The sequence below is a fragment of the Selaginella moellendorffii genome, unplaced genomic scaffold (genome assembly GCF_000143415.4).
Source record: "Selaginella moellendorffii unplaced genomic scaffold, v1.0 SELMOscaffold_106, whole genome shotgun sequence".
Lineage (NCBI taxonomy): Eukaryota > Viridiplantae > Streptophyta > Lycopodiopsida > Selaginellales > Selaginellaceae > Selaginella > Selaginella moellendorffii.
In genome coordinates, this window is record NW_003314367.1 from 277791 (window position 1) to 304398 (window position 26608).

Here is a 26608-nt window from a genome sequence, read left to right on the forward strand (position 1 = left end):
ATGGCTAGAGAAGTGAATGTTGCAGCTATGCATGCTGCAATCAAGGAGGACTTCCAAGCACTTCACGATACAGTGAAGGAACCACGGCAACAACGTCTTATTTTATGGCACTATGGATTGTTGGCAAATCCTCCCTCACTGCCGCACGAATGCCAGAGGCCATCACCTGGAGATTCTCAGTCACAGCTCCCATTCTTGCACACATGGCAGATGCCAGCACCAGCACACAAGCTGTGGTCACGATGCACAGCACACTAATCGCAATGGTGCTAACAAGCACTATGGCAATCAAAAACTCCATTGGCAAGGTTTGCAGCAAAGCCTTTGCAAAATCGAAAATGAAATCAAATTTACAGTAGTTATGAAAGACACAAATGACACTCTTACCAGAAGTTCGAGCCGCCCGCCCTATCTTCGCAAGAACCCACAGTCGCTTTATCTTACGTACAATGGGCCACTGGCCACTTTCTTGGTGGGCCGCCATTCGTACAGTGGTCTGGCGGGAACTCGAGTTCCTAGTGGATTCTCGCGATTTCTATCAGTACACGGGCTCAATGACAAGAGGAGGAGGAAGAGGAGAAGGATGGCGCTCCATCTCCTCGACTTCTTTCGTCCTCATGGCTTTCCAGGTATAAAAAGATTGAGAGTGATCCTCAGACTGATCTCGTGTTTGACAATGTAGATGGATGTGTAAGGAAAATGTTTCTTTTCTTCGTTAACTAAGACCTCGAGAAATTTTTTACAAAGCTCACATTTGCAGTGCCTCAGAGAAGCGTTCTCTCAGCCACTCCACCTTGAGCACCGACGAATGCTGTTTCCCAAAATATGTCCGGAAGTTGTCGATCAGTATCCTAAGATCGTGTGACACCGCCATCACGCTACGATAATAGTTGTTCTCCAGCCGCTCGCGAATCACGTCCATGGAGATTGGTAGCGCAATCCTGCATTGATTGAAAACCTTTAGCTTCTTTCTCAATCGCAAGAGATTTTTCCAACTTGCCTGTCAAGAAAATCCGGCTTGCTCACGGCCTGCTGCAACCTCCACAAGTCATACTCGTCCTGTGAAAAGCAAACGCTCGTCAAGCCAAGACCAAAACCGAAACATTCCTCGAGTCTATGATCGATCGCACAAAAACAAACCTTGGATTGGTTCGAGTGGAGCACCTCGTCCACGATGTCGAGCAGCTCACGCACCTTGTCCTGCTCGATCTGTGGCGACTCCCAAGTTAAAGGATTCTCAACGTCGTGAAGCTCCCAGGGGCAGTGGTTCGTCGTCGATGGCTCGTCCTTGTACAGCACATTGATGCTGTCCCTGGGGCTGTTTGGAAACTCGGGCGACTTTCCCTTCACCTGAGTTATCGTCCCTTCCCACCAGCGACCACCTTCTTCCTCGTCCGACCTCCACCACACTTGGCACTTGTCCCGACTGGACCACTTCCTGGCCATGGAGGCCTCGTAGCGGCTTCTCTCCACTATAAAGTCGGCGAAGTCTGTCAGCTCCGGCAAGTCGACGCTGAAGCTGCTGCCGCGAATCCTGTACCCGTCCATAAACTCAAGAGTCAGCCGGCAACAAGTGTTCCCCGACACTTCGAGAATGATGTACTCCAGTCCGGTGATCTCGCAGAAGTCGACCACTTGCAGTTCCCTTTTCACGCTTCTCCAGGGACCATCGTCGTCGAGCCGCTTGTTGTCTAAGTAGTCTTGATGTCCCTGCGATCGACAGTTTCAATTCAAACATAATTCAAGACGAGCTCGTTGGATCTCTTACCTGTCGGAAGTACACCACCTCATCACCATACTGTGGGATGTAGCGCGTCCGCTCCACCTCTGTCAAGAGTAACCAGGACACGTTGCTCGGACTCCGATGCACCGTGCTCAGGTTTCTCCTCACGTGGAAATCCTTGTACCTCGACCCAACGTTCTTCTGCAGCTTCACTTTAAGTCTGCTCGAAGTTCTTCTTTCGGGCTTTCGGCGTCCATCGTCGTCGCTGCTTCTATCCCAGTCCGAGTCGTCGTAAGACGAGCTAGCTTCCCAGTGTGAGGGACGGCCGACGTTTCTCCTGCTTCTTGTGGACCTGCTGTTGGAGAGACTAACCACGCGACCCTGCGCCAGCCGTGTACTTCTCCTGCGGCCACCTGAAGCGTGCTCGTCGGCCTCATAACACTCGGTCTTAGTCGCAACTTTGCGAGGCCTTCTCCTTGAGTAGACGGCCTTGTTCATATTGCGCTTCATTTGTATATCGTCCACGTCCAGGTCCTCACTTGCCTGCTCTTCCTCGGGCTTGTAAGCATCCTCCAGCGACTCACTGTTACTGCCGGGTGAAACCTCTTCGTGGTAATCACTATTCCGAGCTGCTGCTGTTGTGATAAGGCATGCGAGCACGCTTGACTGCTTTCCCCTTCTTCCATATGTATCCCTGTTTGTCGTCAGACGAAACAGCTTCAGTGGGATTCTCGTCCGCGATAAAACCATCTGTTTTTGGATGACTGTCATTAGCCTCGGACATGGGGACTTTAGAAGTGCCTTGTTCTGGTATTTCGAGGCTCTGAAAAGTATCCTCGTTGTTGGACGTTTGTGCACAGTTTCTCAACTTGAGTACTAACTTTCGCTGAGACCTTGGCCGCCTGCATTCACCCACGTCCGAAGTCTCTGCGGGACTCTTCTTCAGAGGTTCATCGTCTTCACGTTCCTGAGTTTCTGTAAGAACTTTCCCGTTGCGTAGAAGCCTCTGGTTCTCGTTCTCTCCAGATGTACCAGGTCTTTTGGCATCCTCAGCGGCCAGGCGGCGTGCTCCGTCGTCTTCGTACTCATGTAAGCTCGAAAACATGGTCAAGGCATTCCAAGCTGCCATCCTCATAGGCCTCAATGCATGGTCCGTGTTTGACTTTCTTATTAGACCTCAATATCTGTGTTTCCTCTCTCCTTTAGTTTCCTCATCGGCATCAAAAGTGCATTGTATGACTCCTCCAAGCGCCAGCGCTTTTGCTTCCTGACCAAGGTCGCAAGTATCTGTAATGGATTATCAGAAACACAAAAACTTCACGTACATACCTCTCTCCTTCTTTGGGTACGAACCACTTCAGAATCTAATTCGTCATTTTCTTTGTCGGTTGTTTCTGATTCACAGATCGTACCACTTTCTTCATTTCCATCCTCGTCACTCAAGAAACTGGGATAAAGAAGTCACCGGCTTGAGTGACGAGTCTGGTTCTGACTACTGCGCGAGCGAAGAAAGCTCTCCGCCAGTTGTTCTACCCATCTGTTGCCTTGCTTGTTTGTTTGCTCAATCGCTTGCAGAGAAGAAACTGAGGCTTATCCTGAGGAATGAAAGCTGGATCATCAAACGTTCCCACTGCGAGCTGAACTGATGGTGGTTGCCAGTAGCAACCTAGGAGTCCCAGACGACGTTGCTGGTACGAGCTTTGATAAGGTTCTGGATAGGGAATCAAGCCTGAAAATGAAACAGAAAAATAAGTTGGCCGAGGTAAGAAGTCACCAGCTTACTTGCATCGCACAAGAGATCTTGAAGATTCCTTTGATGAGGAGGCAACCGAGTTTCCTGTTAAAGAAAGACATTCAGTTCGCACAAGAATAATAGCGGACAGGAACAACACTCAGGACTAAAACTAAATAAAAGCACTTACATCATTTTATTTACCTGATCGAGAACGTTTCCATCCAAGAAAAAACTAGAAAAAACAAAAATAATAAATAATAAATGCAAAAACAACAAGCTATTGGATGAAAGATAAAAAGCAAAATCTTCCTGATACCTGATCGTATTACGCACCTTCGTCGTCTTGACTACCAACGAGGTTCCATCCCTGAAAATTAGCAAACGTGAAATCCAGGATAAATGGATATGAGAGCAAGCATACGGTGAAAATTGTCATCGACAAGATTATAATCTCCAGTCTCATATGTTCTTACTGGATGGCCCTGCCAAATCTAAAACAATCAAGTGATATTCGTCATCATTCTTTTGAGCGAACACACTTACATCCCAGACAGTACCTCTGCCATCGTAGCCCGGACTCATTGCAATATGAGGATTGCATGGATGTACATCTGGCACGTAAGTCTCGGCAATCTGCACATCCATGTTATTCCATGAGAGCCCCATAAGATGTCTTTACCTTGTCATCCTTGAAAAAGTCCACGGAAGAAACTTTGATTGGCTCTGCACAACCACTGGAACAAAGGACGATTGATGTCAACAAAGACGCGAACCTGAACTGCACGTAGTTAACTTCTTGCGTCCCAAACCTGTTCAAACAATTGCTAGAAATATAAACAGTCCACTTTTAATGCTTACCCTGGCAAGCTTGTCCGAATTCCCAGTGACGAAATATGATCCATCTGCATTAAACGCACAGAACTGAATCTGATTCGTAGCCTGTGCTCCATTCTCAGCTCCTGCAGCTGGAAACAAGCTTTTAGAAGACCAGAAAAACATTGGCAGACTCTTTACATTCGGGCTCGCCATCCGGCTTCGGCATGTAGACACGTGAATTGACAGAGGTTCCGTCTTCAGGTCGGGGACTAAACTTGATGGCCGTTACGTGGTCACGAAGTGTTGCAACCGGAACACCATCTGGTAATCCACTAAAGGCAGAAGCAAAACGAATCAAAACAAAAAACAGGAGGAATCGTCAGAAGCTGATGCAACTAAAGTGGAGGTTCCTACTCTTTCGGGATCAGGAGCATTCTCGCTTTTGGAATGTAAGCCTTGTCTTTTCGAATATTGCGGTTGCTGATCCGAGCAAACTACTGGCAGCGGAGCAAAGAAATGCTACAAGTATCTCTACGAAGCGAATAGAACAAATGCATTGGCAAGCTGACCAAGTTCATGCTCTCGAACTTGGTGGTGGATTTGCAATGCATCGCAATAGAAAATAGGCTTCGCCTTTGTAGCTGCGGAGGTTTGGACTATGCAAGAACTTGGCTGGCTGGCTGGTTTCGATTACTGTGCTTAAAAACCTGGCTTTTTTGTGGGAGGTAGCCGATTTGTCTGTAAGTAGTTCGAACGCGGCGGTTAATTGCTTGGACACTTTCGCATCACGCGAACACGCAGTTGCTGCAAGAGCTTGTTGCCAACGTTCTTACACCTGCAAATCATCTTCTTGTCAACATGGAAAACCAATAAAGAGCTTCGCGACACACAGTACCTCGGCAACTTGCGCCTCGCTGAGTGGGAACGACAAACATCGTCATTTTCATCAGCGGTGGGCGTCCCATTCCTGGAGAAAAATTCAAGGTACCTCCGGGGCAAGAACTTGTGCTGTAGGAACTCGTTCCAGGGCTGGCCAGTGGCTCTCTCGCAAGGGCCGCGACTCAGGAAATGCATGATAAAGAAATGGAGATCACCTCGATCTCCTCGTTCAGCTCTCTATGTTTCAGGTCCAGTGAGTCTGCACGAGCCGTCAGCTAAGCTGCATGACCCCGAGTCTACTTGAAGACAGAAAACTTGAAAGCTTTGATTGAATCGTGTTCCGTTATCATACAAAGCAATTGAAGTGTACCCAGTGAAATCCGGGTCTGCTGGATAAACAGTTACACTGATCCACCTACAAGGAAGTACTATTAGACACTGCCAAGCCACGTCCATGTCTATGTTCTTGCCCGGAAAAGACTTACTATCAGAAGCTCAAGACATGAGTCATTTTATTTCGAGGAAACGAAGATCCGAATCAGAAGCTTTTTCCCTGTCGAAAAACAAAACAGTTTTGTCGAACTTCCTATGAATCAACTACTGATCACTGAACATGGTCAGCAGCAGCAGCGCCACTTCTGTGCGGTTTGCACACCACTGGATGATCAAGAAAATAATTTCAAGATTCGCACAAGCCAGAACTTCACAAATGCTTACCGGATTAGCTTGGCCCTGGGCTGCCTCAGCTCGCAGAGCATCTCGCAGCATCCTCAGTTCCTCCCTCAAGGCACCAAAATCCTGTATCACCTGCCTGAGGCTGGGAAGATCCGCCTTGAGAACTCCACGGAGAGCCTGCAGATCCTCCTTGAGAGCTCCACGGAGAGCCTGTAGATCCTCCTTCGCTGCTCCCCTGGTTGAAGAAGCCATGGTAATGACGCTCTTGGTGAGGAGGTTGATGATGAGCATGGTTGCAACGCAAGTTGCCGCAATGACAACACAAGCACCCGCGACCGCCACAATCACAACATCCATGGAAGCTGCGGAGACGACGAACCCTAGATTTTACATGGAGGGAAAATTTGCTCACCCTAACCTCGGGCAGCCCTTCTCCGAAATTTGCTGCAATCCGGGAGCAAGATCTGCGAGAGAGGTCCTGCCAGGATTTTCTGCGCTGCCTTGGTACAAGCTCGTATAGCTTGGACCTTTAAAGCCTCCCGCTCCCCTTCCAAGCGACGTGATCGATCTTCTGGCAGAAAAGCTCGGAGAACAGCGACAGAAGAGAAGCGCGAGGCCAATCCACGTCGGGAGAAGCGGTCCCCGATGGTTCCACTCGATTTGGAGGCGGCGGCGAGGCTGCCTGGCTGCGCTGATTTCGGCTTGGGCACCTCTGCAAGATCATCGCGCATGACATCCTCGTCGCCGTCAATCTGTACCTCCTGTGGAGGGAGAAGAGCTCTTCTTTGTTGTCGGCACTGCCGGCTCCAGCACTGGCTCTGGCCGTGGCGGCTTGCTCCTCGATTTCCATGGCTCCGATTCGGCTTCCACCGTCTTACCTTTCCTCGCGCGGTGGCGCGGCGCGACGGCGTCTCCGGAGCTGGATTGGCGGCAGGAATCGATGCTGCTCTTGTGCCACGGGCGTGGATTCTTCCCAACGGTAGTGGGCCGGAGGCGCTGGATATCTTCCTCCGCGGGCGCATTCTCGGGAATCTTGATCTTGTCCTGGTGATTTCGCGAGGAGCTGTGGATCTTGGCGCCGGCGTGGTGACTCCGCGAGGTTTTGTGGCCAGAGTAGGAGCAGCGGATCGATCCAGGACCAGGACAGGATTTCGTCCTCTTGTTCCTGGCGGGGGATTGCTGGTGCCAGGGGTGATCGCCGTCGGCTTCCGGATCGAAGGGGAGCTCACGTGGCCTCGATGACAAGAGAAGGAGGGGGAGGAAGAGGAGAAGGATGGCACTCCATCTCCTCACTCGATCCTTGGCAGCTCTCCAAGCCCTGTTGGAGCTCCACAGGAAAGCAGCCACATAAAACACGAAGGAGGAACAGCTGTGATACCTTGGATTCACAGTGAGTTTCTTTCTTCTCTATTCCTTTATTTGGCCTCTCCAAGCCCTGCAAAGTGGAGAAAGCGTTGCGTGCGTGGAGCAAAAACTAAAACCCAGCAGTGGTCAACCCTCGACTTGAAAACGAGAACCTCTGGCTCAGCTTCGAGAGCAAGAGCTCCGATCCGATCACTGTTTTTCTTGGTGTTACGTATAATCGCCATTTTTCCAAAGAGGTACCTTTAATTCCTTTATTTGTTTGGCTCCAAGGGGAGTATCATGGGAGCTCTAGAAAGAATTACAAGCTTTTATACTTAAACCGACTCAAAGCTTTCCAGGTATAAAAAGATCCTCCCAACTCGGGACAAAAGGTGTGCTCGTGAATGCTCGTAGTCACTGCGAAGTCTGTCAGCCGGCAAGTCAATGCTGAAGCTGTTGCCGCGAATCCTGTACACGTCCATAAACTCGAGAGTGAGCCGGCCCGACACTCCGAGAATGTACTCCAGTTAGGTGATCTCGCAGAACGCTCGGAGTTCTCACCCTTCCATCGTCGTCAAGCTAGTGTTGATGTCCCTGCGATCAGTTTCAATTCAAACATAATTCAAGGCAAGCTCGTTGGATCTCTTACCCCACTTACCCACCTTGCGCCTTGATCAAGTATTTTAAAATCCGCACAAAATCAAAATTTAACAAATGCTTACATGATAGAGGGATGTGGAACACCATAATTTGGTTGTGGGTATGTCCTCTTTCAGTGTGCCATGAAGTGCCTGGAGGTCCTGCTTGATTGCAGCATGAATTGCGGAAGTCATGACTGCAGTATATGTAAGATTATAAACTTAAATTTTAACAACAAACAAACTCAAATCTTTGTGATTGATGGATGAATGACACTTGAAGAAAATGCTAACATAACCATTAGCATATAGCTATTACTCTCTAGTGTTTGTGTGAATGAATGAATGAATGATAGGATTGAATGAATGGATTGAACGAATGAATGAATGATAGCAAAACTTGTTAACAATAATAGGAGGCGCAGGAAGGAATTCATTTGCGAATTATCCTTACCTGAAACTCTCTCCCTCCTCATCCTCCTGCCGCACCGAGCAAACTAAAAAGCGCTCTTAGTTCAGTCCGGTAGAACGCAGGTCTCCAAAACCTGATGTTGTAGGACTTTAAGCATGTTAGCTACGTAAAGATTACAAAATTTTAAATATTTTATTGTGGAAAGTCAATAAGATTCCAAAGTAGTATATTTAAGATTTTGTAATCCTAGTTTTAATGTCATTTGCCTGAAAATCTGAGAGGACTTAACTCATGTCGTCCGGGAAATAAGTTTGAAAATTTCCCACTATAGTTCTCACTGAAATGTTCAAACCCTATTTCAAATCAAGATTCGTATGTGTTTGAGAGCAGCACGTAACAAGACGAGTTCGTTTCATCCAACTTCTGCACTTGTTGAGCAATCTTTCGTTTGGTTATTCCCATGAGTGAGTCCAAGCAACGGGACTAGGATGGAAGGGCAAGTTGTGAATCAAATCCTGAGCTTCAGCCAGCCTTCCTGCTCTTCCCAGATGATCGGCGATGCAGATGTAATGCTCAGCCATGGGATCAACACCATAGTCGTTTCTCAAGCTCACAAAATACGTCCACCCGTCTTTCAGCTCCCCACAGTGACAACAAGACGAAAGCACCGCGATGAAGGTGATTCCATCCGGTTCAACTCCATCCAAACCCATCTTCTTGAAGAGATCCAGAGCTAGCAGGCCATGACCACTCTGTGCATATGCAGATATCATCGCACTCTAAGACACCGTGCGTCTTTCAGGCATCGCATCGAAGATCCGACGAGCCTCCTCCAAACTCCCGCACTTCCCATACATTGTCAGGATCGACGTCGAAACCGGCTCCAACGCGCTGAATCCGGCGGGGACGGCTTCGGGGTGGATCAGCTTCCCGACTCTGTGCAACAGTCGACTCTGAGCAACGAGACCGTTGCACAGGCGTCGAAGATCGTAACGAAGCTGATCTCGTTGGGTTGCAAGCCTTCAAGATCCATCTTTCGAAACAACGCGATGGCCTGCTGATTATGCCCGTTGTGCGAATATGCCGCAATCGTAACGTTCCAGGAAACCACATCTCTGCAAGGCATCTGATTCAAGACATCCACAGCTTGATCAACCAGTCCGTTCTGAGCATAGGCTGTGACCATTGAGTTCCAGGTCACGACATCCCTCTCAGGCATCTTTTCAAACAACACCCTTGCCTCACGTAAGTGACCGTTTTGCGCATACGCTCTAACGATCGTCGTCCACGATACGACATTCTTCTCCGGCATCGCATCAAACACCATCCTCGCAAGTCCCAAATCGCCCTCCGAAGCGTACGCAGCTACGATCGTGTTCCTTTGCTGAGGCATTCCGTCAAACAAAACCTTTGCTCGAGCGGTGTCGCCATTTTGAGCATACGCGGAGATCATCAGCGACCACGAAACCAGATCTCTCCTCGGCATCTCTTCGAACAATGTCTCGGCCTCGCGAAAACGCTTCGTGTGAGCGTAACCAGATATCATCACATTCCAAGAGACGACGTCTTTCTCGGGCATCAACTCGAAAACCTTCTTCGCTTCGTCTTAATGTCCGTACTGACAATACGCAGCCAGCATGGCTGTCCAGACCAGAACATTCCTCTCAGGCATTCCTTCAAAAACCTTCCTCGAATCCTCGACTTTGCCGTTGCGAGCGTACGCCGTGAGCATCGCGCTCCAGGAAACGACGCTTCGATACGGCATCAGATCGAAGAAATCTTATGATGAGTCTAAATCACCCATCTGCCAGTAGGCAGTGATCATCGTCGTCCAGGAAGCCACATCTTTATCACCCATGCTCTCGAACAAGCTTCTAGCATGCAGCAGACGACCATTCTGCGCAAACACTTCCATCATCACGTTCCAGGCGACTATATCACGACAAGGCATCGAATCAAACAGATCCTCAGCCTCTTCAAGACCACCAGTTCTTCCGTAGGCTTCTAGCATTATCGTCCAGGAAACCACATTCTTGATCGGCATCTTACCGAACAAAATCCTCGCTTGCAGCAACTGACCATTCTCTGTATATGCACGGATCATGATGTTCCAAGTGAACGCTATTTAACACTATCAAACACGTCGCGAGCGTCAGGCAAACTCCCGCATTTCCCGTACATCTGAACGAGCAGATTGCAGAGGACTGTGTTGTTTGTTTGCCAGGACGCATGGATCTCTCTGTGAAGTTGTTTCCCTCTGGCTAAGTCTCTGGTAAGAGCGCAGGATTTCAGCAGCGAGACGTACAGAGCTGGGCTGATGGTGGTGCTAGAAACGCACATCTCTGTCAACTGAATCATCGATCTTATACAGCGCTAGCCTACAGCTTCTATCTAAACTGGTTTTGCGACTTCCATATCAACAATCCGGCTTGTTTCGTCGGTGCTCGTCTTCTTCTTCGGTTTCTTCATGCCGCTCATGTAGACGGACAAGTAGGCAATGCTGAGCAGCAAAGTGACGAGTGTAAAAGCAGCACCCACAACACTCACGCCTTGCAGAACAGTGCTGCAACCAGATTCTTCAAACCTTTCCACTTGATAACTACTGAGGCTGGCCGCCGTGTTCAAGAAGAGCTCAGCGATCACGAAAGAGATCCTGCCATTACCACAAAAGTTGATCTTTTTAAATAAATGAATTTTTTTTTTTGCTGAAAATACCAGGAAAGAGTGAGGAGGATAATTGCAGCAATCTTGCATCCGCGTCGATGAAGCGACGAAGAACAGCAAGTGCATTTTGTGGCGGCTGTGGCGGTGATTTGGCCGAGAAGCAAACACACGGCAGCTCCGATAGCTAAGCCGCTTGCTACCCCTCCTCTCTTGGGAGTGCATCTGATTCTGGTGTGATCAGATGAAATCATGGTTTCCTACAGCCAGAAAACGTGAATTCAAGGGCGAAGTGAAGGCGGCTTACATGATAACTTGTGGACGAAGAACCGACTGAAAGGCCGAACGCGAGGAGATCCAACGCAAATGTAAATGCAGCAGCGGGATAAAGAGATAGCCTCATTGAAACTCTTGCAACTGGGAATGAATCAATTGAAGCAGAAGCAGAGTAAAGGGAGACATTGTCGGTGAAGTTAAGCGACGTGAGTTAGTATTTAACATATAATTAACAAAATGTTTGCAAAAAACATTAATTCTATGAAAATAGTCAACTCTATGTTTTGTCACGAAGAGTGGCGGTCAAGCTATGTTGCTATCTTCCTCCTCGAGCGCAGTTTGCCGAGCGTATGGGGAATTCTAATCGGTACATAATATTCTTTTCCATACAAAGAATATTTTGGTGCACGGTAATTGTGTCAAGTTTAAGGATTTTATAAAAATATAATTATTATTTTGTATTTATATATTTATAATTATAATTATATATATATAACTAAATATAAACTATAATATAAACATAACTCTTCTCAATTTGTTTCATGAACCACCAGTCAGTCCTCATCGTCAATGAATGCATTGTTATACAGTGACGTGAGCGAATTTGTCTCTCGTCAACTTTGAACTTTTCAACTATTTTCGCTGCTATCTGCTAACAAACAATAGTATACCATGGGAACTGGAAATCTTCTGGCTCGTCAAGGAGTGTAGCATGTGTTCAGGATGTCCTTGTTCTTTGCAACCTTGGAGTAGGGGGAACCGAAAATACACATGGCAACGATGCTTTCCACATTAAAAAGTACCAATTTCGAAAGGATGAGTTACCTTTCCAGGAGTCCACATCAGCGATTTGTGTTGGCCGCTACTTAACTCAACACAGAGTTTGTTTTACCTCTTAGAGCCTCTGCTCTCGAGTCCTGCCGTGTCAGTGAGTCCCGCCAAATCAGCGTGTCCTGCCATATCAGCGAGTCCCACCACGTTAGCACATCAACGATTTGTGCTGGTCACCACTTAACTCAGAATAACCTTTCTAAAAATACGGTATCCCCAGGACCTTGCCGTGTGCGCGTAGTTTGTCTGCAGGAACTTCAGCTTGCAAGTTTCTGCAGTGTTATTCAAAGCCGGCAAATCATCCAATAGCACAAACACCACCATGTAGCCAGCTCTGTCTAGTATCCCGAAAGCAGGGTTCACCAAGTTCTTCAGTAAAGCATCCGAGAACTCCGTATACTGATCAACCACCCCCGGCTCAGCAACGCATCTAGTAGGCGAATCGATGATGAGAAGATGAACAGCTCCCTGGACACATTTCGGTAGAGACTTTGCACAAAAAAGTGAACAGTTCAGCTTAACCTGTGACTGACAATCCAATCCTCAAGCTCCTTCAGTCCTGGCGGAAAAGGTCCCAGCTTTGAAGTACTACTGGACTGCAAGGTTTCCTGAATCTGCATGAATGATTTCCCAACTCCCGTTTTCGTTCTCTGGCATCAGCATCCTCAACATATCACCTTCTTCCGATCTGGAGACGGGGCTGAAGAAAAAGCCTGGCCCTTGCTGCCCTTGGTGGCCGATCTTGCTGACTTGATATCCATCTTCACCTGGAGCTTCCTCACAGCACTCTCGTTCTTCCACAATAGCTCTCACCGATAATCCTTGTGTATCTTGTAGCTGGCCATCTCCCATTCCGGACAGCCACCGGGAAGGAAATCCAGCCAGAAAGAACAGTACTACACTTCAAAATCGCTAATGTCACACATGAGCCTGCTCCACATGTTGCAACATCCATCTACTCTTCGAAATTTTCAGGGAGTGCATCATTTTTCCAATTGAAAAACCATAAATAGATAAATATAAATAAAGAAACCAATTAAAGACTTGCCTGAATGTCATTCTTTTCGAACTCAAATAACTGAGAATGTACACTGAACTCCTTGTTCTCACACATGCTCTGGTACATATCTAGCTCTTGCATCTTCATATACCAGGCCATAAACTCGTCAACGTAACTGCTTGCCTGTTCGACCTGCAAGTGCCATTCCCTTTAGCTTTTTTCACAACTTTCTGAGGCCTAAGACCTCCCAACCAAGAGTTCCTTTGCATTTGGTACTTCTTCACCCACCGAGGTCGCTCCTATGAAGATAGATAACAATTAAGTAATATATCAATGAAGCAAAAGAGGACTTCATCCACCTCTATGCTAAGTCCCATTACTCTTTCAATAGCAACAAATTTCATTTTGTCATATTTAAACTCTTATTACACAAGTTCCAATAAACCAGACAGAATGCCCTAAACCAGATACCAGGCAGAATAGACTCAGCATTCGCATTGCAAGGTTTCCTTTGTTCCTTTGGCACTAAGTGGTTAGTAGCGTCAGCACTCTCCACTCTCAATAGGGTACTAAAACAACTGGTACTCCACCCATTATGTCAACCGACATTGCCAAAAGACATACCATCTTGTTTCTCCAAGTGAAATTACACTCTTTGATGAAAACCACCTAATAGAGTTTCAGCTGCCTTCAGTGACTTGCATATTCACTAACGTTCAGTTAGTTATTTCCCCCACAAGCCACTAATCCTAGATAATCAAAAAACTCAGACAACCAGATATCCACATCTCTCACAGGGACAAGTTCTATCCAAACATGAGGTGGTTTCACTCCACCAAGCCTTTCGGTTATGCCTGCATTTCAACGCTTCCACAATCTAATAACTTCAGTTCCATTGTGGAGCTCATACACTAAAGGTTATCTAGTTCACCCAGAGCCTTTACGAGCCTACCAATAACCAAGAATTTCCAAAACCACATTACAGGTTTTCAAGCTCTTCAAACTCTCTCTATCGGTAAATTAGTTCTCCAGAGTTTCAGTTAGGTTCTCTAGTTAGCCAGGAAGAAAAACTCTTCCTACAGATTAGCGTTCGTTTAGCTTACAACAACTTGTAGCCAGCAAGGAATCCCAACATGTTTTGAGTTGACGTCCCATTTCGCAGTTCATCTGTTTGAAAATAAACTAAAGAAAATTAAAACAGTCAACTAGTCTCTCTGATACCAAATGTCACGTGGACCCATTTTTGGTACCACGTGTTGCGGCTGCCCTCTCAAGCAGCCTCGACCCACGTTCCGACTCGGAACTTCTATTTTACCAACTTTCGAGCTCAGATTATTAACCGCGCGCGACTTTAGGTTTAACACATTTTAGGGGTTGGCAGCTATGGCGGCTGAAGCGGTGAGGGAGCTGAAGAAATCGCTCAACGATGACGAGGGTTTCTTTGATAGGCACGAAGAGATGACTGATCTGCTCACACAGATTGAGGGAGGCCTCAACCGCATCGCTGTAGTGATGGGCCCCAACGATTCAGGCAAGTCCGCTCTACTCAAGCAGCTCAGGAAGATGTGGGATGCCAGCCCTCTACTGAAAGCCCAGTTGCCGCTCTTCTACGTCGACATGAGGGCTGCGAGTTCCCCGGAGCAGGCTGCTGCACAGATTGCAAGACAGATGCGAACTTGGGCTTCTTGGCTCAAAGATGTGGAAGCAGCCCTTCTGAAGATGATCGGAGGTGTCAATGTTGATCTGAAGAAGCTGACGTTCAAGGGCGTAAACCTTGATGCATCGAGCTTTCTAGAGCTATTAAAAGCGGAGCCAGTGAAGGACTTGGGCTCTATCATGAGTTGGTTTATGAGCCTGGTGGTTGAAAACCAGCATAGGAGGCCAATTTTTGTCATCGATGAAGCTGACAGGCTGAAGCGGTGGTCCGACCAGGATGTAAGCACTCTCCTAGGACGTTTCATAGCCATAACCAAGAAGGATCGGACTGCTATGGTGATTATGTCCACCTCCGACGACTTTTTTCGGCAGTGGTTCCAGAGTCACATATACGTTGAAAAGTGGAAGCCAGTTGCTGTGGGGCACTTTGGTGAAAAGAACGCCAAGGCATTCCTGTCAAGCCTCGTCGCCAAGCGCATAGCAGCAGGTGCCACAGCTCCCAACTCGTGGTCGGAGCAGAGGGTGTATGAAATCTGTGGCGGTTGCCCTTTAACACTTCAGAACTGTGTGATTGATGTGTTCGAGCAGGGAAGCATCATGGAGGTGGTTCTCGAAGACATGGTGGTGGCACAGCTGCCCATGATTCTCCTAGGACTGGAGCATGGTCACGGCTGGGAAGAGGCTAACTTCAGGGAGGTGATGAAGCTCATTGTGGCGCATGGTGCAGTTGGGCTGTCAAAGATTTGCCACTGTATCTTCAAGTCGGACATCTCAGAGTGCCAGTGGCAGATCAAAGCGATGCTCTCCTTCAATGTGATACATGTTCGTTACATGCCGAGGGGACTGGTTTATGATGATCTTCGAGACTTTGACAGGGGGCGTGCCATGAACTGTGATTTCGTCATGGCAAGGTCGCCTACCCACCATGTGGCTATGAAAATGTTTTGTGATGGTGCGTTTGACAAACCAGATGAATAGAAACTGACCATTATCCTTAATATTAATTAATATAGAAATGTCAAAGACAAACTTTTGCAACCTGTGATAAGCTTCGTTTCCATCCTGCAAGGATCCCCGTAAATGTACATCCACAACAGCAGCGCATGCCTTTCCGTCACAGCCTTGAGTTCCTTCTTAAAAGAATGCTTCGACTTGAAGAAGACGGGGCCCTGTGCTAAGGGGGGCATTTTGATCCGAACTTGCGTGACCAGCGCTTCCAGCAGTGATCTTCTGTCACCAAAGCTGAGCCTACCGAAACAAGCACCAGACCTGCTTTCTGATCTTCTCGAGCTGCACTCGTCGCCATCGCTGTTCCCCGCCATCAAACCCATGAGTGTGCTGTCTAGACTGATTGGCAAACGCTGCTTCTGCTCGGTGATGTCCAGTAAGAGAACGTTGCAGTTGTTGCTCCTGGCGGCTTCAAATCTCCCGGGATAGCAGTAGTCGTCCCTGTCCCTTCCGTGGAGGAAAAACGCTAGAGATCCGTCAGGAAGGCCGAAGATCTCAAACACCGGAGCCCAGAGCAACCCGCAATCCATTCCTCGAGGGGTGGTATGATTCGGCAGCCCCCCACCGAAAGAAATCCCCAAGTGACATAGACTAAGTTCCCCAGCTCCGGATTCTGATGCACCCAAATACCCACCAGATTCCTGACCCCGTTGATGAATCTGAGCAGCGCCTCCTGCGACTGCAGCCCATTCCTCCAAGTGCTCAAGTCGATGTATTCCTCCGCTTCTTCTTCTCTAACCAGCCTTTGGCACTGCGGGAACCAGACCTTATCAGAGCTGCAGACATCTCGAAGCTTGCAAGAAGTGGCGCTGAGGTTGCAGAGATCTCTGTGACAGACGCGGCTGGATATCAACCCGAACACATCGTCCGGAAGATCAGTCAACAAGCCGTCGTGATCTTCCATCAAGGAAAAAAACAAGCTCCTCGATCACGCATCAGAGGTAACATTATCAGAGGTAACAGCAGCGACAGGAACAGCCAGCCACCAAGCCAACTCCATTCGGAAATAAACTGTTACAGAGAATCCTCGAAAAGCGCACAAATATCACATGTTCCTCTACCATACAAAGCAATTGAACCCAGTGACTATCGGCAGCTCCAAAGGGTCTCATCCACCTACAAGAAAGTACCAATTAGACACTGCCAGGCCACGTTCATGTCTATGTTCTTGCCCGGAAAAAGACTTACTATCAGAAGCTCACGACATATAAGCCTTTTTATTTCCGCAGATCTGAATCAGAAAAAAAATTCCTGAGAAAAAAGAGAACAGTTCGTCGTTTCTATGAATCACTGAACCAGCAGCAGCGCCACTTTGCGCTTTGAACACGACCTGATCAAGCCATCCAAACCCTGATCCAGTATTTTAAAAGCCGCACAAAATCTAAATCTAACAAATGCTTACCTGATAGAGGGATGTGGAACAGTCGATCATGACTTGGTTGTGGGCTGTTATAACATCCTCCTTCACTGTGTCATGAAGTGCCTGGAGGTCCTCCTTGATTGCAGCACGCATAGCCGCAACATTCAGTGCTCCAACCACAGCAACAAAGTCCTCCTTCAAGGCACCATGGATTGCTTGCAAATCTTCCCTCACTGCTGCACGAATGGATCCCATTCCTGCTCCAACCACGGCAGCAACGTCTTCCTTTATGGCACCATGGATTGCTAGCACATCCTCCCTCACTGCACCATGGATCGCTTGCACATCCTCCCTCACTGCCGCACGAATGCCAGAGGCCATCACCTGGAGATTCTCAGTCAGGGCTCCCATTCTTGCACGCATGGCAGATGCCAGCACCAGCACACAAGCTGTGGTCACGATGCACAGCACACAAGCTGTGGTCACGATGCACAGCACACTGATCGCAATGGTGCTAACAAGCACCATCGCAATCAGAAATTCCATCGCTAGGTCCGCAATAATAAAATCAGGCTTTGCAGCTGCAAGAAAAACGAGGTTTGCAGCAGCTTTGCAAGATGCGAATAACGCTTGCCAGAATTTCGAGCCACCCGCCCTATCTTCGCAAGAACCCTAAGCTAGGGTTCCCTTTTTTGAAATAAAGGCGATGTTACGTACAATGGGCCACTGACCACTTTCTTGGTGGGCCACCGTTCGTACAGTGGTCTGGCGGGAACTCGAGTTCCTTGTCAGTGGATTCTCGCGATTTCCATCAGTACGCAGCCTCGATGACAAGAGGAGGAGGAAGAGGAGAAGAATGGCGCCCCATCTCCTCGACTTCCTTCTTCCTCATGGTTTTCCAGGTATGAGAGTGATCCTCAGAATAATCTCGTGTTTGACAATGTAGATGGATGTGTAAGGAAAATGTTTCTATTCTTCGCTAACTAAGACCTCGAGAATTTTTTTACAAAGCTCACATTTGCAGTGCCTCAGAGAAGCGTTCTCTCAGCCGCTCCACCTTGAGCACCGACGAATGCTGTTTCCCAAAATATGTCCGGAAGTTGTCGATCAGTATCCTAAGATCGTGTGACACCGCCATCACGCTACGATAATAGTTGTTCTCCATCACGTCCATGGAGATTGGTAGCGCAATCCTGCATTGTTTGAAAACCTTTAGCTTCTTTCTCAATCGCAAGAGATTTTTCCAACTTGCCTGTCAAGAAAATCCGGCTTGCTCACGGCCTGCTGCAACCTCCACAAGCCATACTCGTCCTGTGAAAAGCAAAAGCTCGTCAAGCCAAGACCAAAACCGAAACATTCCTCGAGTCTATGATCGATCGCACAAAAACAAACCTTGGATTGGTTCAAGTGGAGCACCTGAGCAGCTCACGCACCTTGTCCTGCTCGATCTGTGGCGACTCCCAAGTTAAAGGATTCTCAACGTCGTGAAGCTCCCAGGGGCAGTGGTTCGTCGTCGATGGCTCGTCCTTGTACAGCACACTGATGCTGTCCCAGGGGCTGTTTGGAAACTCGGGCGACTTTGCCTTCACCTGAGTTATCGTCCCTTCCCACCAGCGACCACCTTCTTCCTCGTCCGACCTCCACCACACTTGGCACTTGTCCCGACTGGACCACTTCCTGGCCATGGAGGCCTCGTAGCGGCTTCTCTCCACTATAAAGTCGGCGAAGTCTGTCAGCTCCGGCAAGTCGACGCTGAAGCTGCTGCCGCGAATCCTGTGCCCGTCCATGAACTCGAGAGTCAGCCGGCAACAAGTGTTCCCCAACACTTCGAGAATGATGTACTCCAGTCCGGTGATCTCGCAGAACTCGACCGCTTGCAGTTTCCTTTTCACGCTTCTCCAGGGACCATCGTCGTCGAGCCGCTTGTTGTCTAAGTAGTCTTGATGTCCCTGCAATCGACAGTTTCAATTAAAACATAATTCAAGACAAGCTCGTTGGATCTCTTACCTGTCGGAAGTACACCACCTCATCACCATACTGTGGGATGTAGCGCGTCCGCTCCACCTCTGTCAAGAGTAACCAGGACACGTTGCTCGGACTCCGATGCACCGTGCTGACGTGGAAATCCTTGTACCTCGACCCAACGTTCTTCTGCAGCTTCACTTTCAGTCTGCTCGAAGTTCTTCTTTCGGGCTTTCGGCGTCCATCGTCGTCGCTGCTTCTATCCCAGTCCGAGTCGTCGTAAGACGAGCTAGCTTCCCAGCGTGAGGGACGGCCGACGTTTCTCCTGCTTCTTGTGGACCTGCTGTTGGAGAGACTAACCACGCGACCCTGCGCCAGCCGTGTACTTCTCCTGCGGCCACCTGAAGCGTGCTCGTCGGCCTCATAACACTCGGTCTTAGTCGCAACTTTGCGAGGCCTTCTCCTTGAGTAGACGGCCTTGTTCATATTGCGCTTCATTTGTATATCGTCCACGTCCAGGTCCTCACTTGCCTGCTCTTCCTCGGGCTTGTAAGCATCCTCCAGCGACTCACTGTTACTGCCTGGTGAAACCTCTTCGTGGTAATCAGGGTCATTGTCACCATCTGGAGCTTCTCCATTCTGTAAGAACTCATTGCTCATAAGAGTTTGATTCTGCTCTCGTCTCTGCTGTTCGTCAAGGTAGTCAGCTGAAAGAGACCTCTCCGACTCGGACTCGCTAATGATCGCCCTTGCCACCACCTTTGTGTCTCCATTTTCTACACGAGTCGCTTCAAGGCCTTTCTTGGTATCACAAGGAACGTCTACCAGTTTATCCTCTTCGGAGCTGCTGCTGTGATAAGGCATGCGAGCACGCTTGGCTGCTTTCCCCTTCTTCCATATGTATCCCTGTTTGTCGTCAGACGAAACAGCTTCAGTGGGATTCTCGTCCGCGATAAAACCATCTGTTTCTGGATGACTGTCATTAGCCCCGGCCACGGGGACCTTAGAAGTGCCTTGTTCTGGTATTTCGAGGCTCCGAAAAGTATCCTCGTTGTTGGACGTTTGTGCACAGTTTCTCAACTTGAGTACTAACTTTCGCTGAGACCTTGGCCGCCTGCATTCACCCACGTCCGAAGTCTCTGCGGGACTCTTCTTCGGAGGTTCATCGTCTTCACGTTCCTGAGTTTCTGTAAGAACTTTCCCGTTGCGTAGAAGCCTCTGGTTCTCGTTCTCTCCAGATGTACCAGGTCTTTTGGCATCCTCAGCGGCCAGGCGGCGTGCTTCGTCGTCTTCGTACTCATGTAAGCTCGAAAACATGGTCAACGCATTCCGAGCTGCCATCCTCATAGGCCTCAATGCATGGTCCGGGTTTGACTTTCTTATCCGCTTTCTAGGCCTCAACCTCTGCGTTTCCTCAGGCATCAAAAGAGCATTGTTTGACTCCTCCAAGCGCCTGCGCTTTTGCTTCCTCACCAAGGTTGCGAGTATCTGTAGTGGACAATCACCATTGAAGTTATCAGAGACGCAAAAGCTGGACGTACGTACCTCTCTTTTCTTTTTCCTTGTTCTTCGGTTACGAACCCCATCAGAATCGATTTCGTCAATTTCTTTGTCGGTTGTTTCCGATTCACAGATCGTACCACTTTCTTCATTTCCATCCTCGTCACTCGAGCTTTCTTCGCTCGCGCAGTAATCAGAACCAGAATCGTCACTCAATCCAGTGACTTCTTCATCCCAGTCCATTGCCTCACCATCCGCCGGTTGTTCTACCCATCTGTTGCCTTGCTCGTTTGTTTGCTCGATTGCTTGTAGAGCGGCAACTACTGCTTGAGGCTGATCTTGAGGAATGAACGCTGGATCATCAAACGTTCCCACTGCGAGCTGAACTGACGGTGGTTGCCAGTTGCAACCTAGGAGTCCCAGCCGACGTTGTTGGTACGAACTTTGATAAGGTTCTGGATAGGGAATCAAGCCTGAAAATGAAACAGAAAAATAAGTTGGACGAGGTAAGAAGTCACCAGCTTACTTGCATCGCACAAGAGATCTTGAAGATTCCTTTGATGAGGAGGCAACTGAGTTTCCTGTAAAAGAAAGATACTCAGTTTTTGCAAGAACAATACCGGAAAAGAACAACACTCAGGACTAAAACTAAATAAAAGCACTTACATCATTTTATTTACCTGACCGAGAACGCTTCCATGAGTATCTAGAACAAGAGGCCGATAATCTCCAAGAAAAAACTAAACAAAACCCAAACAAACAAACAAACAAAAAGCTGTTAGGAGAAGGATCTGAAGCTAATCTTCCTGATACCTGGTCGTATTTCGCATCTTCGTCGTCTTGACTTGGTGGTGCTCCCGTAGAAAAAAGGTAGACCTGGCCGACCTCATCGGAAACAACCAATGAGGTTCCATCCCTGAAAATTGGCAAACATGAGAACAGTATATGGATATGAGGTGAAAAGTTGCCATCGACAAGATTATAATCTCCCATCTCAAATGTCCTTACTGGACGGCCCTCCCAGATCTAAAACAAAATTCGTGATCTTTTTTTTGAGCGAATACACTTACATCCCACACAATAACTCGGCCATCGTAGCCCGCACTCATTGCAATGCGAGGATTGCATGGATGTACATCTAGCACGTAAGTCTAAATAATAGATGTTAAGAAAGAATGGAATCAATAAATTCCATTCAATACCTGTTTGGTATGGCCAGTTAAACAGTGCACCAGCCTGCCATCAACCGCATTCCAGACACATATCCGGCAATCTGCACATCCATGTTATTCCATAAAATTAGTTCGTGAGGTATCTTACCCATAATCGCGGCGAGTACAAAACGATTGTCCAAACTCCAGATTATCATATTGACACCTCGAGGAGTCGGAAGTAGTTTTTGTCGAGGTCCACCAGTTCGAACGGGAGGCTGTGGCATCGGAGGGGGCGGTACTTTCAAATGATAAGCTTTCACCCATCGACCTAGCTTCAGCTGGAGGAAAGAGGAGAAGTCATGGCATTAGTTACACAGAAAGAAAGGCCATGCACACCTGTTTTCTAGGACGAGGAGACCAGATAATAGCAGTGCCGTCTCTTGAGCAAGTAACTATGCTATCTTGAGGAAACCTGAACAAAACCAACGTTAAAACCAGATAGCAATGAGCGGCACAGTATACCAGGTTGTTTTGAACTTCGGTATGTTGTCAGGGACGTTGTCATCCTTCAAAAAGTCGACGGGAGAAACTTTGATTGGCTCTGCACAACCACTGGAACAAAGGACGATTGATGTCAACGAGGACCAAGCCAAAGAGGCGAACCTGAACCACACGTAGTTAACTACATTCTCGTGTCCACTAAGAATGTCATGCTCATGATTTGGCCTGCCGGTGTACTCGTCCGCCCACTTTCTTGCGTCCCAAACCTGTTCCACAATTGTTAGAAATATAAAAAGTCCACTTTAAATGCTTACCCTGGCAAGCTTGTCCGAACTCCCAGTAACAAAGTATGAGCCATCTGCATTAAACGCACAGCACTGAATCTGATTCGTAGCCTGTGCTCGATTCTCAGCTCTTCTCAGCTCCTGCAGCTGGAAACAAGCTTTTAGAAGACCAAAAAAACATCGGCAGACTCTTTACATTCGGGTTCGACATCCGGCTTCGGCATGTAGACACGTGGATTGACAGAAGAATCCCGAGCATCCATGTTCCGTCTTCAGACGAACTTGAAACCACGAGATTTTAATACAAGTGGAAAAACCAAATTATTAACACTTACGATAGAAGATGGTGCTCACAGCCCGGTCGAGGACTAAATTTGATGGCCGTTACGCCCGCGGTGTGGCCACGAAGTATTGCAACGGGAACACCATCTGGTAATCCCCACTAAAGGCAGAAGCGAAATAAATCAAAAGAAGAAACAAAAATACAACAAAGGAATACTTACAACACGGATGGAGGAATCGTTAGAAGCTGATGCAACTAGAGTGTTCGAACTACTTACAGACAAATCGGTTATATCCCCCAAAAGCCAGGTTTTAAGCACAATATTCGAAACGGATGCAGAAAATAGTACCTCGTGTCCTCTACAGCTACGAAGGCAAAGTCGATTTTCTACGGACCATATCTTCACAAGCCGATCGTCCGAGCCAGTGACAAGATACCGTCCAGTACGATAAAAAACGGCTGCACGTTTATCGCTTCGTTAATAGGTCTTGAAAATCAAAAAGAAAAGAAACACGTACCACAATATACCGCATTACGATGACCCCTTCGCACCTGGATGATTCTTATTCGGTTCACCAGTACAGAAGGCTTGATGATAACATGTTTCACAGTCCGTGTGGATGGCGGTCTGTGATGCTTTGCAAATCCACCACCAAGTTCACGGAACGCGAGAGCATGAACTTGGTCAGCTTGCCAATGCGGCCATCGCATTTGTTCTATTCTCTTGGTAGAGATACTAGTAGCATTGCTTTACTCCGCTGTATGAAGTTTGCTCGGATCAGCAACGGCAAGATTCGAAAAGTACACGGCTTACATTCCAAAAGCGAGAATGCTCCTGACCCCAAAAGCGTAGGAACGTCCGCGGCGGTCAATTGCTTGGGAACTTTCGCATCAAGCAAGGACGCGGACTTGTCGTGAACAAGTAGTTGCTGCAAGAGCTTAACCAAGTGGTTGTTGTCAACGTTCTTATATCTGAAAATCGAAAAAAAAAAATCCATCCTTTTGTCAGCAAGACAAACCAAAAAAACAAAGAACTTAGCGACACACAATACCTCTCGGCAACTTGCGCGTAGCTGAGTGGGAACGACAAGCCATCGTCATTCTCGTCGGCGGGGGGCGTTCCATTCCTGATGGTACCTCCGGGGCAAGAGCTTGTGCTGTAGGAGCTCGTTCCAGAGCTGGTCAGTGGCTCTCTCGTAAGGGCCTCTCCTCAGGAAGTGCATGATAACTTCCGCAACTCGATCTCCTCGTCTTGTTCATGCAGGTGATGATCAGCTCCAACATCAGACCGTAAAGCCACGAACGTTAGTCAGTCTGCACGAGAGGTTAGCTAAGCTGCATGAAGATTGCACCCGAGTCTACTTGAAGACAGAAAACTTGAAAGCTTCGATTCAATGTTCCGTTACCATACAAAGCATTTGAACCGAGTGACTATATGCGATATCCGCAGCTCCAAAGGACCTCCTGAATAAATAGTTACACTCATCCACCTACAAGGAAGTACCAATTAGACAATGCCAGACCACGTTCATGTGTATGTTCTTGGCCGGAAAAAGACTTACTATCAGAAGCTCACGACATATGAGCCTTTTTATTTCGAAGAACGAAGATCCGAATCAGAAAAAATTTTCCTGAGAAAAAAAAAGAACAGCTTTGTCGTTTCTATGAATCAACTACTGATCATTGAACCAGCAGCAGCGCCACTTACCCACCACTGTGCTCTTTGCACACGACTGGATCAAGCCATCCAAACCCTGATCCAGTATTTTAAAAGCCGCACAAAATCTAGATCTAACAAATGCTTACCTGATAGAGGGATGCGGAATAGTCGATCATGACTTGGTTGTGGGCTGCTATAACATCCTGGAGCATGAATGGGATCCATTTGTGCAGCAGTGAAGGAGGATTTGCAAGCAATCCATGGTGCATTGTTGCCATGGCTAGAGCAGTGAATGTTGCAGCTATGCGTGCTGCAATCAAGGAGGACCTCCAAGCACTTCACGATACAGTGAAGGAACCACAGCAACAACGTCTTCTTTTATGGCACTATGGATTGTTGGCAAATCCTCCCTCACTGCCGCACGAATGGCCATCACCTTGAGATTCTCAGTCACAGCTCCCATTCCTGCACGCATGGCAGATGCCAGCACCAGCACACAAGCTGTGGTCACGATGCACAGCACATTAATCGCAATGGTGCTAACAAGCACTATAGCAATCAAAAACTCCATTGGCAAGGTTTGCAGCAAAGCCTTTGCAAAATCGAAAATGAAATCAAGTTTACAGTAGTTATGAAAGACACAAATGACACTCTTACCAGAAGTTCGAGCCGCCCGCCCTATCTTCGCAAGAACCCTAAGCTAACAGTCGCTTTATCTTACGTACAATGGGCCACTGGCCACTTTCTTGGTGGACCGCCATTCGTACAGTGGTCTGGCGGGAACTCGAGTTCCTTGTGCCACGATCAGTGGATTCTCGCGATTTCTATCAGTACACGGGCTCAATGACAAGAGGAGGAGGAAGAGGAGAAGGATGGCGCTCCATCTCCTCGACTTCTTTCGTCCTCATGGTTTTCCAGGTATAAAAAGATTGAGAGTGATCCTCGGACTGATCTCGTGTTTGACAATGTAGATGGATCATGGATGTGTAAGGAAAATGTTTCTTTTCTTCATTAACTAAGACCTCGAGAAAATTTTTACAAAGCTCACATTTGCAGTGCCTCAGAGAAGCGTTCTCTCAGCCGCTCCACCTTGAGCACCGACGAATGCTGTTTCCCAAAATATGTCCGGAAGTTGTCGATCAGTATCCTAAGATCGTGTGACACCGCCATCATGCTACGATAATAGTTGTTCTCCAGCCGCTCGCGAATCACGTCCATGGAGATTGGCAGCGCAATCCTGCATTGTTTGAAAACCTTTAGCTTCTTTCTCAATCGCAAGAGATTTTTCCAACTTGCCTGTCAAGAAAATCCGCCTTGCTCACGGCCTGCTGCAACCTCCACAAGCCATACTCGTCCTGTGAAAAGCAAAAGCTCGTCAAGCCAAGACCAAAACCGAAACATTCCTCGTGGTTCGAGTGGAGCACCTCGTCCACGATGTCGAGCAGCTCACGCACCTTGTCCTGCTCGATCTGTGGCGACTCCCAAGTTAAAGGATTCTCAACGTCGTGAAGCTCCCAGGGGCAGTGATTCGTCGTCGATGGCTCGTCCTTGTACAGCACACTGATGCTGTCCCAGGGGCTGTTTGGAAACTCGGGCGACTTTGCCTTCACCTGAGTTATCGTCCCTTCCCACCAGCGACCACCTTCTTCCTCGTCCGACCTCCACCACACTTGGCACTTGTCCCGACTGGACCAGTTCCTGGCCATGAAGGCCTCGTAGCGGCTTCTCTCCACTATAAAGTCGGCGAAGTCTGTCAGCTCCGGCAAGTCGACGCTGAAGCTGCTGCCGCGAATCCTGTGCCCGTCCATGAACTCGAGAGTCAGCCGGCAACAAGTGTTCCTCAACACTTCGAGAATGATGTACTCCAGTCCGGTGATCTCGCAGAACTCGACCGCTTGCAGTTCCCTTTTCACGCTTCTCCAGGGACCATTGTCGTCGAGCCGCTTGTTGTCTAAGTAGTCTTGATGTCCCTTCTTGATGTCCCGGAAGTACACCACCTCATCACCATACTGTGGGATGTAGCGTGTCCGCTCCACCTCTGTCAAGAGTAACCAGGACACGTTGCTCGGACTCCGATGCACCGTGCTGAGGTTTCTCCTCACGTGGAAATCCTTGTACCTCGACCCAACGTTCTTCTGCAGCTTCACTTTCAGTCTGCTCGAAGTTCTTCTTTCGGGCTTTCGGCGTCCATCGTCGTCGCTGCTTCTATCCCAGTCCGAGTCGTCGTAAGACGAGCTAGCTTCCCAGTGT

At 48.1% G+C, this 26608-nt stretch overlaps 3 protein-coding genes and 2 long non-coding RNA genes across 5 annotated transcripts; all 5 read right to left on the reverse strand.

Moving 5' to 3' along the window:
- Nucleotides 1-748: 748 nt before the first annotated feature.
- LOC112342367 (PH-interacting protein-like) lies at nt 749-23097 on the reverse strand. Its single transcript, XM_024664051.1, has 20 exons — nt 23048-23097; nt 22919-22996; nt 22751-22857; nt 22612-22696; nt 22446-22562; nt 22294-22397; nt 22153-22242; nt 22027-22102; nt 21797-21968; nt 21679-21749; nt 21547-21627; nt 21290-21502; nt 21157-21216; nt 21003-21057; nt 20522-20949; nt 19022-20464; nt 18448-18963; nt 1141-1194; nt 1001-1059; nt 749-941 (listed from the first exon to the last, which is right to left on the reverse strand). The coding sequence occupies exons 4-20, from the start codon at nt 22672-22674 to the stop codon at nt 749-751; spliced, it is 3795 nt and encodes a 1264-aa protein (XP_024519819.1). The 5' UTR covers nt 22675-22696; nt 22751-22857; nt 22919-22996; nt 23048-23097.
- LOC112342349 lies at nt 3286-4156 on the reverse strand. The gene is made up of 6 exons (XR_002990938.1): nt 4138-4156; nt 4016-4091; nt 3880-3949; nt 3775-3825; nt 3506-3560; nt 3286-3452 (listed from the first exon to the last, which is right to left on the reverse strand). It is a non-coding gene; the product is annotated as an uncharacterized LOC112342349 (long non-coding RNA).
- LOC112342344 lies at nt 5635-6248 on the reverse strand. Its single transcript, XM_024664022.1, has 2 exons — nt 5871-6248; nt 5635-5810 (listed from the first exon to the last, which is right to left on the reverse strand). Exons 1-2 carry the CDS (start codon nt 6183-6185, stop codon nt 5751-5753), a joined length of 375 nt encoding a protein of 124 aa, XP_024519790.1. The 5' UTR covers nt 6186-6248; the 3' UTR covers nt 5635-5750.
- On the reverse strand, nt 10538-11331 carry LOC112342337. The gene is made up of 3 exons (XM_024664012.1): nt 11191-11331; nt 10938-11143; nt 10538-10875 (listed from the first exon to the last, which is right to left on the reverse strand). The coding sequence occupies exons 1-3, from the start codon at nt 11284-11286 to the stop codon at nt 10614-10616; spliced, it is 564 nt and encodes a 187-aa protein (XP_024519780.1). The 5' UTR covers nt 11287-11331; the 3' UTR covers nt 10538-10613.
- A 963-nt stretch (nt 23098-24060) lies between the features above and the next one.
- On the reverse strand, nt 24061-25045 carry LOC112342348. The gene is made up of 4 exons (XR_002990937.1): nt 25016-25045; nt 24505-24950; nt 24261-24452; nt 24061-24188 (listed from the first exon to the last, which is right to left on the reverse strand). It is a non-coding gene; the product is annotated as an uncharacterized LOC112342348 (long non-coding RNA).
- Between the last annotated feature and the right edge of the window lie 1563 nt (nt 25046-26608).